Genomic DNA, 12,630 nt, shown 5'->3' on the forward strand with positions numbered 1-12,630 from the left:
ACAGATGACCATCTTAAATTTTAGTAAATACAAACGGTAGAGGGCTAAAGTGCGTTGATTAAACTAGCATGAAAATCATAACGAACGCTAGTTTCGAGGTAATCCACAACTCCTCGCGCTTCACCACACCATCTTCAAATAGCTTCTTCAAAACTAAACCGATCTACAATAAACATAAATTATTTGTCACACATACATCCTTGTAAGAACCTAAACATCTGCAAATATTAAGCCAAACATAAACTTTTTCACATTTAACCCAAAATGATATGAACTAGTTGCAGCAACTTAAGAATTGAACAACTACATGACAACTACAGAGAATCTTTGGAACCATAACTGAGAAAAAAACAAAAAAAAACTGAATTACCTCTTTCTCATTGCCATAGACTGGAGCACAATCAATATGCCGATATCCTGCCTGCAATGAGTAGAATCACAGATTAGACTAAATTTTAATCTCAATCAGGTACAAACTATTCTAAGACTATTTTCATCAATTTTAAAGAGGATCGAGTAAAAAGGGGAAGAGGAAAACTTTGATGGCGGCGGCGACGGCGTCACCAACCAAGCCAGGGCTGGCCTGCCAGGTCCCCAAGCCCAAAGAAGGAATCTTGGCTCCGGTGTTCAACTCAAAGAAACGAATTTCGTCCGCCATTGTCGGTTGTCACAGAAAGAGTGAAGGAGCTGGAGAGAGCATAAAGTCCTTGTTTAGAACTTCGAAAGTTAGAAGACGACAGAAAGCAGTATGTCATCGTTGACGACCGTTTGATAGCGAATGGGTTTATAGTTTTCTGTTTTTTTGTTTGTTTTTATTAATCTGTTTTTATTGAATCGCATGACTTTAATGATTATGCTCTAACAAATAGATATTTTATTCACACGTCTCTAATTGTTAGATACATATTTTTTTTCATACAAATTATATAAGACTTTGTGAATACGTAAAATTACTAAATGAGACATTGTTATAAAAATAAAGAAATCTAGTTGAGATGTTTCAATATCAAAATTTTAATTTTGAGCTTAAACGGAGTACTAATATTTTTGACATATATGAATATTAGCAATAATTTTTAATAATCGATCAGTTTAGTATTACGCTTACGCAGGACTAAGCATTCTCATACTGAAAGTTTTGTTAAGGACTTTGATGATGTCTTGTTTTATTTTTACTCAGTGGGTGTACATATTTTTGAAATTGATATGAGTAAAAAACTCTTTGAGAAGAAATTTTGTCAAGAAAAACTCATAAAAGAAAAGAAAAAATTCTTATTAGCCCTAATTTAAAAAGAAATATTTTCCACTAACAAAATAAGATTTCATAATTCCCATCAACCGTATACACTTTTAAGTGTTATTCCCACTAACAAAATTGTCAGGATTTTCCTTATTTTTGTTTGTCTAGAATACCTCTCTCTCTCCACAACACGACGCCGGGAGTACAAAACATGAATGCGATCGCTAGATCAACGTCACCGCTCGATTAACGCCGCCGCCGTCTTCATCCTTGAGATCATCCGAGTTGGATCGCTCAACTAGATGAAAGCCTCGGGTCCACCAATTGGTGTCCTCCGCCGCAACCTCAGCCGACTTCACTTACCTGCGTCGGCGTCACCAGTTGGTGTCCTCCACCGCGACCTCGACTTGTTTGGCCGCCACCTCCCTTGTAATCACCAACTGCACCAGATCTGGTTTCGTCCACAAGAAGGGATGCTAGGCAACTAAAAGCCTCTGGTCGCCGCAGACGATATCAGCGTCGACAACGCTTTCTACCAGTGGTGGTCCATCACCGGAATCAGGTCCAGCAGCGAGAATCTGGTGTTTGAGGTCGACATGGTGACAACGAAGTATCCGTCTAAGAACTTCATTGACAGTCCGGCCTGCGAGGGCCGCCGCCACTCCGCTTCTTAGCAGGTTTCGATTTGATGTTTGTAGCATTGATTCGGCTGGTTAGGGGTTTTGAATTAGTGTTTCTGATTCGGCTAGATCGTATGTCTTTGATTGATTTTTTTTTTTTGAACATGGATGTCTTTGATTGATTTAGAAATGGGATTTTTAGTTTCTAGTACTGTGGTTATAGCCAATTCGCATACTAAGGATTTAGATGTGTTTTTATGATTTCAGATAGATTTGGTGAAACTGTTGCACGAATCAAAGTACTAGAATAGATTTGTGTTAATTATACATACGGGATTCTCAATTATGCACCTACCAATTTTATCTTTCATAAGTGCACATACTGGAAATTGTCAAAGGAGAAATAGATGGAAATCTATAGGCATCTTAAGAGCATCTCCCATCTTTCAAGTATACTGCCCCAGTAGGAGGTCCTACTGCCCCTAGTAGATGATCATACTGACCCCAGTAGGAGCCAGTAGGAGGTCTTACTGACCCCAGTAGGTGGTCATACTGACCCCAGTAGGAGGTCTTACTAACCCCAATAGGTGATCATACTGCCCTCAATAGGGACCTATTGTAAGTGACCGAAACACACAATTAAGTTCAAGGGTCATACTTCTCCCAATAGGAGGTCATACTGTCCTCAATAGACCCCCCGACGAACCCCTTTCTGCCCCCAATAGACCCCTGACGAAACCCCAGTCGTCGGAATCCGGTCAACGGTCGCTGGAGTCTTGTCAACGTCGTTGGATCCTGGTCAACGGCCGCCGGAGTCACGGTCAACGGTAATCGGTTGCGGGATTCGGTCATAGATATTTATTTCAAAATAAACCTTCTATTGTTTTTACAATAGTCTATTGTAGTTTATTTAAATCATTAAAGGTATAATTGTCTTTTTCCTGTTTAAGTTGGCTCTTGGAAATTTTAAAATCTGATTTTGTTTGTGGGAATAAAATTCTTAAAATTAAGGCTAATAGGCATTGTCCTTAAAAGAAAAACTAGTCAAGGAAGATCTTAACAAAGTGAAATAGTTCGAGGAAAGATGAAACCGTTTGACAAAAATCTCATTAATATGAAATTCTTCTAGTCATATGAGTGAATGTTATAGCTTCAATTGAGAAACAATTTTATTTTATTTTTTTTGAAAAAGATTGAGTAGTAGATTTAAATTAGGGATGTGTATTTAGAGAGTAGGTTGCATTGTGTATTGTCACTAAGTGTATTTTAAGAAGTTTAATGATGTGTATCTAGTAAAATGTTAAAATAATAAATATAACTGGTGGTGTATTAAGTATGATATGTGTATCTAGTATCTAAGCACGTGCTAATAAAATTTTTCTTTAACAAAACCTGTTGAATCGCCAACTCTAAAGATTACGCTTTAACAAAACCCACTACTTAACGGTTAAGTATTGATATTGTGATGACTAGAGATCGCATTGTAAGTATTAATTTGTAAGGTGAATATGAAGAATCCAGCAACAGAGTTGGTGCTCTCTCAGTTCACAACTGCTTAATGAAGAAGCAAGATTATAGAGCACCAAATCATCTACTTACACCTCACGCCCGTATCCAAAAGAGACAGATCACTACCCCGATCTTTAGACGAGTCAAACATGCCTCGAGTCCCACATGGCGTGCCAAAATGTTTGACTCATCAAAATATGGGGTGGTAATTTGTCTCTTTTACCCAAGAGTTGACAAGTAAAACATTTAGTGGGACTCTAGGCCTCTTTGCTCGTCCAAATATTGAGGTAGTAATCTGCCTTGTTTGGATATGGGCATGTGTGAGGCGCAAGCGGATGATTTGGCGTGCTGCAAATATTGCTCCTTCGTTAAGCGGTTATGAATGGAGAGAGCACCAACCCTGTTGCTGGATTCTTCAAATTCGCCTTAAGGACTTATGGTGTGATCTCTAGTCGTCACAATATTGATACTCAATCAAAGCTCAGCAGAGCAACAAACGGAAGGTTTCAAAAAACATTAGGTTTTACTAAAGCGTAATCTTTAGCGTTGAGTTCTCAAGAATATGTTGTGGTAAGTTAGCCGCACCCTTCTTTTCTCTTTAGGGTTTCTTCTCCTAGGGTTGTCTAACTGCCTTGCTGCTTCGCATCCAAACCTCTCGATCTATAATGTCCGACAAGGTTTCTTAACGTTTCACGTCGGCTCTGGCCATCCATGACGGTGATTCTCCACATTCAGTGCCATGAGATCTTCATCGGCGCCGCAACAGTTCTTTGTTGTTGGTAGGCTTCTCACCTTGAAGAGTAAAATCCCATATCTGAAAGCCGTCATTGGTACTCTCACATCAGTTTGGGATCTCCATAATCGTCTCCAGATGAGAGCAAGGGCGGACCGCTTCATACTTCGTTTCACCAGAGCCGATGACCGAAAAAATATCCTAACTGACGGTCCTTGGTTCTATGGACGATCTTTGTTCATTCTTGCTGAGTATGTTGGGTTGGAAGATATGGCTTCTGTTCCGAATGATTCGTTCCCTGTCTGGGTCGAAGTCAGAGGCCTTCCAGATGTGCTTATGACTGATGAAGCGGTTGAGAGCAGGTTGAACATGTTGACCAGATGAACATCAGAAGGGGAACCTAGGCTTGGGTCCAGATTTTGCAGAAACTGAGTGTACCGATCAAGGAGGCATTTGGTGAGATGCCATTCGAATTCGGGTCGAGAAGGTTCCCGGTGAAGTTGAACGTGAAGTATGACTGGACGGTGGGTTTTTGTAAGGTTTGTTGTCTCTTGGTGCACCCAAAAACTGATGGGTCAAATTTCCCTCCTTATTTGGAGGAGGATGTCATATGGTTTACTACATGTGAAACACCTTTTTTGGTGAAGCCTCAAGACCCATCAATTAACCAAGAGGCAAGATGGTATATGAATAGCAAAGTTGGTAGTGTGTACATGTTGAAATGCAAGAGAGAGAGCCTATATGTATAGGCTTGTTGGTGGCTGAAAAGTTTGACAAAAGGATAGAGATGCATTGATGGTGCATACAAACATTGAAGCTTGAATTAAGGAAGAAGTTTGAATTCTCTTCCTTGTGCATGGACGTGAAGGATTTGCATGGGAAGTGCATGAAGAATGCATGCATATATTTGCCTATATATAGAGGCATTTGCAATGGTGCAAAAGATATAGAAGAACCGGTGAGTTCACCTTGTGCTATACAAGAGTGTGAGATAGAGAGAAAACTCCAAGTTGAGAGTTTGTGTGTGTAACAAAACAAAGTGTGTGTGAGAGTGTATCCCTTCAAGAGTGAGTCTTGAAGTAGTGTTTCTCTCCGTGTAACCTTTATTCAAATAGTGGAGGTTCTTTGTTGTTGTTGCCCCGTGGATGTAGGCACTTTACCGAACCACGTTAATACCCGGTGTTCTTTATCATTTTCTTTCCGTTACATTTTACATTTGTGGTTGTGAGTTCTGATTCCATTCTACAGTTTATTCTCCGCATAACCCAACAAAAACAGGGTGTGCAAGTAAACCTGACCTGCTTCCTCAGTTTATTGACATTGAATCGATGAAGACTCCTTTTGGATTTGGGGGAGCAACTAGGGTTTTTGGAAACCCTAACCCTAAACTAAAAGAGCAACCTAGGCTCTTTGCACAGCAAACAGATTTGCAAGTGGACAGATTGGAAGGTGTGCTCTCAACTTCATCCATGTTTGTGGCTAACCCTTTTGCAGGTCCTAGCATGATGCCGAAATTTGCATTCTCTATTCTAGAAATATCGGCAGCAGATTTGGCTTTGAAGTTGGATAGGCTGTAGACTCCACCTGTGGTACAGTCGGCTTTGATTGCAGCTCCGGTGGTTATTGTGGAGAATCCTTGGGTATCTACCCCTATCCCTCTTTTTGGTGTTAAGAAAGGTCCGGAACTAGGCTTAGTTCCTATGGGGAAACGAGGTAGAGGAGATGAGGACTCATAATCTATGGTTTTGGTGCCGTATGTGTTGGATTTCTCACCGAAGATGGCTCTATCTCACTCTGGTGGTGTGATTGTGGTCTCCTCGGCAAAGAAAAGGAAGCTAGGTCGTCCAAAGGGATCTTTGAACAAGAAACATGCTGTTGTTGTTGATCAGACTACGCTGGGGCTGAAAAGAGCTAAATAATGCTCTTTTGGAGCTCAGAAAAATCTAAAGAAGGAGTTGGATAAAGTACAGGTTCATGTGGTAAGTAATGAGGATTATTTCGAAGAAAAGGGAGAGACAGTAGCTGCGGATTTGGAGCCGGGGTCTGGTGTTTTTGCGGGTGGAAGCTCTTCTGGAGGTAGCTCTTCTGGGGTCTCCTCTTCGGGGTAGTTGAATTTCGTGGTCTTCTGAATAAGTTAGTTATCAAAATAAAGGAGTTTTTTTCTAGAACTTTGTTAGGTTTGTTTCTGTTTTGTTTTTTATGGTTTTCTTGGTTCTCTGGTTCTGATTACTTTATCTGAGGTGTAATGCTTATGCTGAGGTGCAATGCTTATGGTTTGCAGCATAGGAATAACCTAGGGTAGCTTCAGTCTTCTTAGGTAGCTTCGCATGATTTTTTTTAATGCTTGCCCGCGAGGGTGTGTCATATTCATGTTGTAATCCGAATTTCAATGACTAACATCCATTTATCTGAAAAACAATATGTTGTGGTTCTGCTTCAATGAAGACTTTGTAGGTATTTTTTTTGTAGTTGTTGAGAGAGAAAAAGATCCTCCAACTCTCCTGTTTACAGTGGCGGATTCTCCAACTCCATATCAATACTCAACCGAAGGCATATATCGAACAACATATATAACAAGTCAAATGGTTGGAGTGCTTGTATGTACAAACAACAACAACAACAACAAAAACAAAAGCAAATAAAAAACAACAACAACAAAAACCAAAGCAAAAAAACTAAACCATTGCTTTGACAAGCCAGTAAGATCACTTGTGTAAAAATTAAAATCCATTCATACACGATTGGTGTATACATTCGTATACATGTACCACTCTGGGAAAGAAATTGTTGTTCGATAACCCTGCAAGGTGGAGAATCTTATAACAAGCTTCATAAAAGACGATCAAAAGATTTGGAAAGCATATATATAGTAGGATGAGCGTTGGAAAGCATCCTGTATCCAGTAAGTCGAATAAGCCAAGCAAAATGCTGAGCATTACAACAATTTTTCAAAATGCAATCTCTCTTAAAATATGCTCCCAGGCTCAACTTATCTGACTATCTAGAGTTCACCATCCCAAAGCTCTTCAAGACTTCTATAGGGTCCAAAGGTGTCATGAACAAATGAGGTCCCTCTCAGCAGCCTTGCCTGCATAATTGGAGATCACATAATTGTTAGAATAAAGACTACCTGATAATCATCAATTTATCAGTGGCGATATCATCATCATGATAATGATTACAGGACCTATTCCCAAACCAACCAGAAGATCCAGAGAAGAGGAGTGTTGGAGTGGTGTCTAAAGCTTTAGCAGCTTTCACATTATATGATAAGGGTGGAATGTGTGACGTAGGTAACAATAATACGATATTAGTGAGGGTATTGATACTAGGAGAACAAGAACCAATCCCATTAACTAGATACCTGCTCAATTTCAGAAAACTTGGCAAACAATTCTTCTGGGATAGACCAGCAGAAGACATCAAGATTCTCCTTGATCCTTGCTTCGTTAGTACTCTTTGGAAGAACACTGTGACCCATTTGCAGTCCCCATCGAAGAGCAACTTGAGCAGGAGTTTTTCCTAGCTTCTCTGCGACGCTGAGAAGAATCGGATTCTTAAGGACATCGCTTTTGATCCATGTCGTGCCAGGAGAACCCAGTGGTGAATATCCCTGAAAGAAGAACAACTAGCTCCCTTGTTATATTGCAAAATTTTGCCCAAGACATAAGACACCACCACTCAGCATTTGCATACTTACAGAAAGGTGAACCCCCTTGGATTTGCAGAAGGATCGTAGCTTGCCTTGCTGCCATGAAAGATGACACTCTACTTGGTCAACAGCAGGAGGAACACGTGCCACATCCAACAAATCTGACAGCTTCTTTGTAGAGAAATTGCTCACACCAATAGCTCGAGCCTTGCACGAATCATAGAGAGTTTCCATTGCTCTCCAAGTACCTGGGATATCTGGTTCAACAAGGTTTTCAGGCTTAAAACCTACTGAACCCTTCTTCATCCGCACTGGCCAGTGGATCTTCACATTTTCAGTGTGGTCATTAGTACAGCCGAACAATTACGACAAAATGGAATAACAAATTCAAGATGATGAGGCAAATTATCTATGATTTTCGACTTCTAGCTAGACAGCATTACTATAAATGGATGAATGACTTTGGATGTAAATTTATATTCAACAACCACATTAAGGTGTATTGACATATCTTTTGGAAAATGCAGATTAAACCCTGAACTAAGCATGACTTATCCATGTTAAAGCCCTGTGAGTGATCTGATCAACCATGTGCAGACCGTCCTGAACCAAATTCAAAGACACCTAACATGGGAATAAGTTTTGAATTCTTAATACATACCAAGAACAAGTCAATATATTCAAGCTGCAGGTCTCTCAAAGTCCTATCCAATGCCTCTAGTACATCTTCCGGTGCATGATCCGTACACCTGCAGACCATCTTGCTCGTAAGTATATATATACAATTACAACCCGTAGGAGGGCTTAGGATTTAGATCATGAATAATAACTACCACTTGGTCAATATTTCAATTAATTATCATGAAACTTATAACGAACCAGAGCTTGGAGGTAATCCACAATTCCTCGCGCTTCACCACACCATCTTCAAACAGCTTCCTCAAAACCAAACCAATCTACAAGAAACACAAAATTTTAACCACCAAACCGTCTTCAAAGAATGAAGCAAATCACAGGTAATTTAAACTCCCAACTCAAAATAAAAACACAAAACATAGAAACCGGTATCGGAATAAGGCAGTCAATTAGCTTAGAACATGCTACACATATGAGCCAACTGAAGTAATTTCAGAAATACATGAAGAAGAAGTGACAATAACAGATCAAATGATAGTAAATGTTTAGATCTGAACAAAAGCAACTAGAGTTACCTCTTTCTCATTGCCATAGACTTGAGCACAATCAATATGCCTATATCCTGCCTGCAGTCAGAAACATCACCACTTCACTAAAGTGCTAAGATTTACAGAACCAAACAGCAGAAGCGACAAGAAAGGCTTGATCTTTGTTGTAGTTAAGTAAAAGCATGTAAACTAAGTGAAGTTGAGTTAAGAGGGAAAGAGGAAGAAGACCTTGATGGCGGTGGCGACGGCTTCACCGACCAAGCCGGGGCTGGACTGCCAGGTCCCTAAGCCCAAAGACGGCATCTTGGCTCCGGTGTTCAACTCAAAGAAGCGAATGTCGTTCGCCATTTTCAAGTTTCAGAGAGCTGGAAGGAGAAGGAAGTCTGAGAGAGTGATCAAGTTGGAGTTGAATTTAGAGAGGAGAGTAAAACGTGGTCAGGGGAAATGTTCTAGGACAGTGTAGGCGCGATTATTGAAGACAAAGTGACAGTTCTGAGTGGCTAACAGGGTGACACCTGTAGCCTAACAGTTGCTTTTTCACCGAAATTGGAAAAAAGGAACCCGGATCCTCGTTCTCATATTTCCTCGTGAGAGGATCTCAGCCTTTTATTTTGAACCAATGGCTGAGATTTTCCTAGTTAATTTTAACCCCTTATTACCCAACTTACTCGCTTACTCTTCCTCTTCTCCTCAAAATATCGGGTTGCTCTCTCTCTCTCTCTGCCGTCGTCGCCCCACAACACTCTCTAAGCTCCCACTAATCAAACTGTCATAAATACTAGACCATTTCGGATAATTAAGCTTAAGAACAACACTAGGCTCGAAGTTACATGCATTATACATGGACCTACTCTTCCCCATCATACACAGCTTCTTATCCAATTCCGAATAATACCCATCAAGCCTGAATCTCACCACACCCCGCGTGACCGGAATCCTCGATCCCCGAAAGTTCACCAGCGTCGCCGGCAGAGGGAGGCTCGCGAGCGACGACGGAAGAGAGAGGGAGATCACGAGCGACGACGGCGGAGGGAGGCCGAGCTCGCGACGGCGGATTCGAGAGAGAGGGCGGGTGCGGGGCGACGACGGCAGAGAGAGAGAGAGCAGCCCGATATTTTGAGGAGAAGAGGGAGAGTAAGCGAGTAAGTTGGGTAATATGGGGTTAAAATTAACTAGGAAGATCTCAGCCATTGATTCAAAATAAAAGGCTGAGATCCTCTCATGAGGAAATATGAGGACCAACTCATGAGGAGAGGATCCGGGTTCAGAAAAAAGAGGGAGAAGGAGGAGGAATCAAATTTGCCTTTTTGTTCTTGCCATGACTATCCAATCAAAACCTGCCAAAAAAAGAGAGTTGACCATAGTTATATTATCACCCATGGCAATTTTTGATTAGATGGTCACAGTATGATTAAAAATTTGCTAGTTGACAAATTTAATTTCGAAGAAAGAAGAATATATTTTGTTGTCGGAATCAAAGTTTAAATGGATATTTCAATCATGGACTTATCCTATTAGATTTAAGTCATTTAACTGATGTCTGATGCTGTGGTAAAATATGGTGGAACTATAAAATCATAATTAAAAAATTGATCAAACTGCTTAGTATGGAGCTTTGTCAAGAGTTCGAAATTTTGAATCCCAACTAATGAGAGTTTGTGATCAGCAGGTATTAAGAGACTCCGGATTCATGCGCTTGCGGTAGGAGATATGTTTTGACTTTGCTGGAATACTCATGTGGATCTCAGTCCGATTGTTGACTGAGTTGGTGTGTTACTAACTTGCTAATGTATACCTTACTCCTAATAAAAAGAAATATGCTTAGATGTTAATAAAAAAGAATAGCTTTTATTTGTACGATAGTCTGACACATTCCTTTTATAAATAGGTTTGGTTTAAATCTGTGACTTCCAGCTACTCGGCATCTACGCTCCGATTTACAGTGGTCAGTTCCCATAACTATGCAAAGTGTAGATATGAGAAAAAGGTCCAGATTAAGGGGATTGAACAAGCAATTCTTCCACAATCACAATACCAACGGGTTAATATTCAAGATATACTACTGATGCCGATTTCAGAGGTTACAGATAAGTAGTTTTATGAATTAGGTATCAACCATTAACACCAGTCGTATCTGTATAATGTACTCGAGCATGCACTTGAGAGTCAAGAGTTTTGGAGGCAAATTGTTTCTGAGAAAAGGTGGTTAGTTCCCATAACTATGCAAAGTGTAGATATGACAAAAGGTCCAGATTAAGGAGATTGAACGAGCAATTCTTCCACAATGATGTATAATTGAATAACACTTCATCTGCATCATGATGTAGATCCCACTGTTATATTTGTTGTATGTGGTTGGGTTACCTTCTGCAAATGAGAGGCGAAAGGAGGGAAAATTGTAATAAACATTGGAGGACTTTGACATTGCACTTGCAAACACCGTCTGTAGCAGAAGCATCTAAATCCAACAAAATATATAAAAAGTTAGCACATAACGCAACCGAAATCCGACAATTACTAACAAAGGCCTTACGGTGGCTCTTGCTATCTCAATTCGTCTATTCAATGATGTCAATTCCGGCACAAAATCCCACAACTTGGCAATTTTCTCCTTTAGTTTCATAACCAACAAAAATATATGGTTTGTGATTTCATCATGCAACGGGATGAAAATCTGCAAAAGCACAAGAAATTATACACATGACAAGCAACGTAATATCAATGTGATGAATTAACCCTTAATTACCTAAACACAATGCTTTAATCGCCTATGGAACCTCTGCAACCGACAATGAACAATTGTTGATGCCACTGAAACAGGGACAACAGATGGATTCTCATTTAACTTGGCTTGTTCCTATTCATGAAGACAGTAACATAGCATTCATTATTATCATTGTTTGTATTTAGGTACAATAGCAGAGTTATTATTCCTAATGTGATTTCTTTATACCCCAAAGAAAGTAGGCAAGAACCATGAGTCGGAGTTGGTTTGACACAAGTACGCCGCCCAAATGTTTATGGCCTGAATCATTTTCAGTCATCTCACATAGTTAAGATTACGACCATATAATGTATGTGCAATACTAGCTTAGAAGAAATTGGCACGGATAATTCATTACCTTTGAAGAAATTGAGACGCTCGGGCAAAGACATTGGATATCCTCAAGGGACACCCCAAAATCCCCACCGCGGGCAACTTCTTCCCTGTATTAATCAAATGCACTGGTCAAAAACAATAATGCTCTTCTGCGGTCACAATATCAACCAAAACTCAAATAAATTATTGAAAACAGAAGCACAGAAGCTTCATATAGCATTGAATGACCAACTGAAAATCCTTAATTCAGGTCACAAAACTTATAATGTCTTTACTGACCTGGACTCATGTCCTCCTTTCCTTGGCTTCCCAAATAAGAACTTTAAGACCTTAGAATCCTTCCAAATAAGAACTAAGCATCAGTCTAAATACATAGACGTAGTAGCATCAAAAAGTCTTCTAACCCAGTAAAACCCAGACTCTCGAATTGAAAAAAAATCTTCCAGTTCAACTCCCACAAACCAATTCAACCCAACATTCAAATAATAGTAATTATCAGGGAGAGAAGAATAACTTAATCTTACAACTGAAGAGAGAGAGAGAGAGAGAGAGAGAGAGAGAGAGAGAGAGAGAGAGAGAGAGTAGACGAGAC

General features: G+C 40.0%; 3 protein-coding genes across 3 annotated transcripts in view; all 3 read right to left on the reverse strand.

The window, feature by feature from the left end:
• LOC101308393 (aldo-keto reductase family 4 member C9-like) overlaps nt 1-748 on the reverse strand; it is a 4,349-nt gene extending 3,601 nt beyond the window's left edge. Inside the window, exons 1-3 of the mRNA XM_004302657.1 lie at nt 539-748; nt 371-421; nt 87-163 (exon numbers count right to left, since the gene is read on the reverse strand). Of these exons, the coding sequence (XP_004302705.1) occupies nt 87-163; nt 371-421; nt 539-658 (248 nt within the window). The 5' untranslated portion in view covers nt 659-748. The remainder of the gene's footprint in view (nt 1-86; nt 164-370; nt 422-538) is intronic.
• Nucleotides 749-6,879: 6,131 nt separating this feature from the next.
• LOC101308102 (aldo-keto reductase family 4 member C9-like) lies at nt 6,880-9,375 on the reverse strand. The gene is made up of 7 exons (XM_004302656.1): nt 9,167-9,375; nt 8,966-9,016; nt 8,634-8,710; nt 8,416-8,503; nt 7,803-8,078; nt 7,467-7,715; nt 6,880-7,190 (listed from the first exon to the last, which is right to left on the reverse strand). Exons 1-7 carry the CDS (start codon nt 9,284-9,286, stop codon nt 7,104-7,106), a joined length of 948 nt encoding a protein of 315 aa, XP_004302704.1. The 5' UTR covers nt 9,287-9,375; the 3' UTR covers nt 6,880-7,103.
• A 1,695-nt stretch (nt 9,376-11,070) lies between these two features.
• Nucleotides 11,071-11,620, reverse strand: LOC101309746. The gene is made up of 2 exons (XM_004302661.1): nt 11,472-11,620; nt 11,071-11,396 (listed from the first exon to the last, which is right to left on the reverse strand). Exons 1-2 carry the CDS (start codon nt 11,559-11,561, stop codon nt 11,145-11,147), a joined length of 342 nt encoding a protein of 113 aa, XP_004302709.1. The 5' UTR covers nt 11,562-11,620; the 3' UTR covers nt 11,071-11,144.
• Nucleotides 11,621-12,630: the final 1,010 nt, after the last annotated feature.

Source organism: Fragaria vesca, linkage group LG6 (genome assembly GCF_000184155.1).
Source record: "Fragaria vesca subsp. vesca linkage group LG6, FraVesHawaii_1.0, whole genome shotgun sequence".
Taxonomy (NCBI): domain Eukaryota; kingdom Viridiplantae; phylum Streptophyta; class Magnoliopsida; order Rosales; family Rosaceae; genus Fragaria; species Fragaria vesca.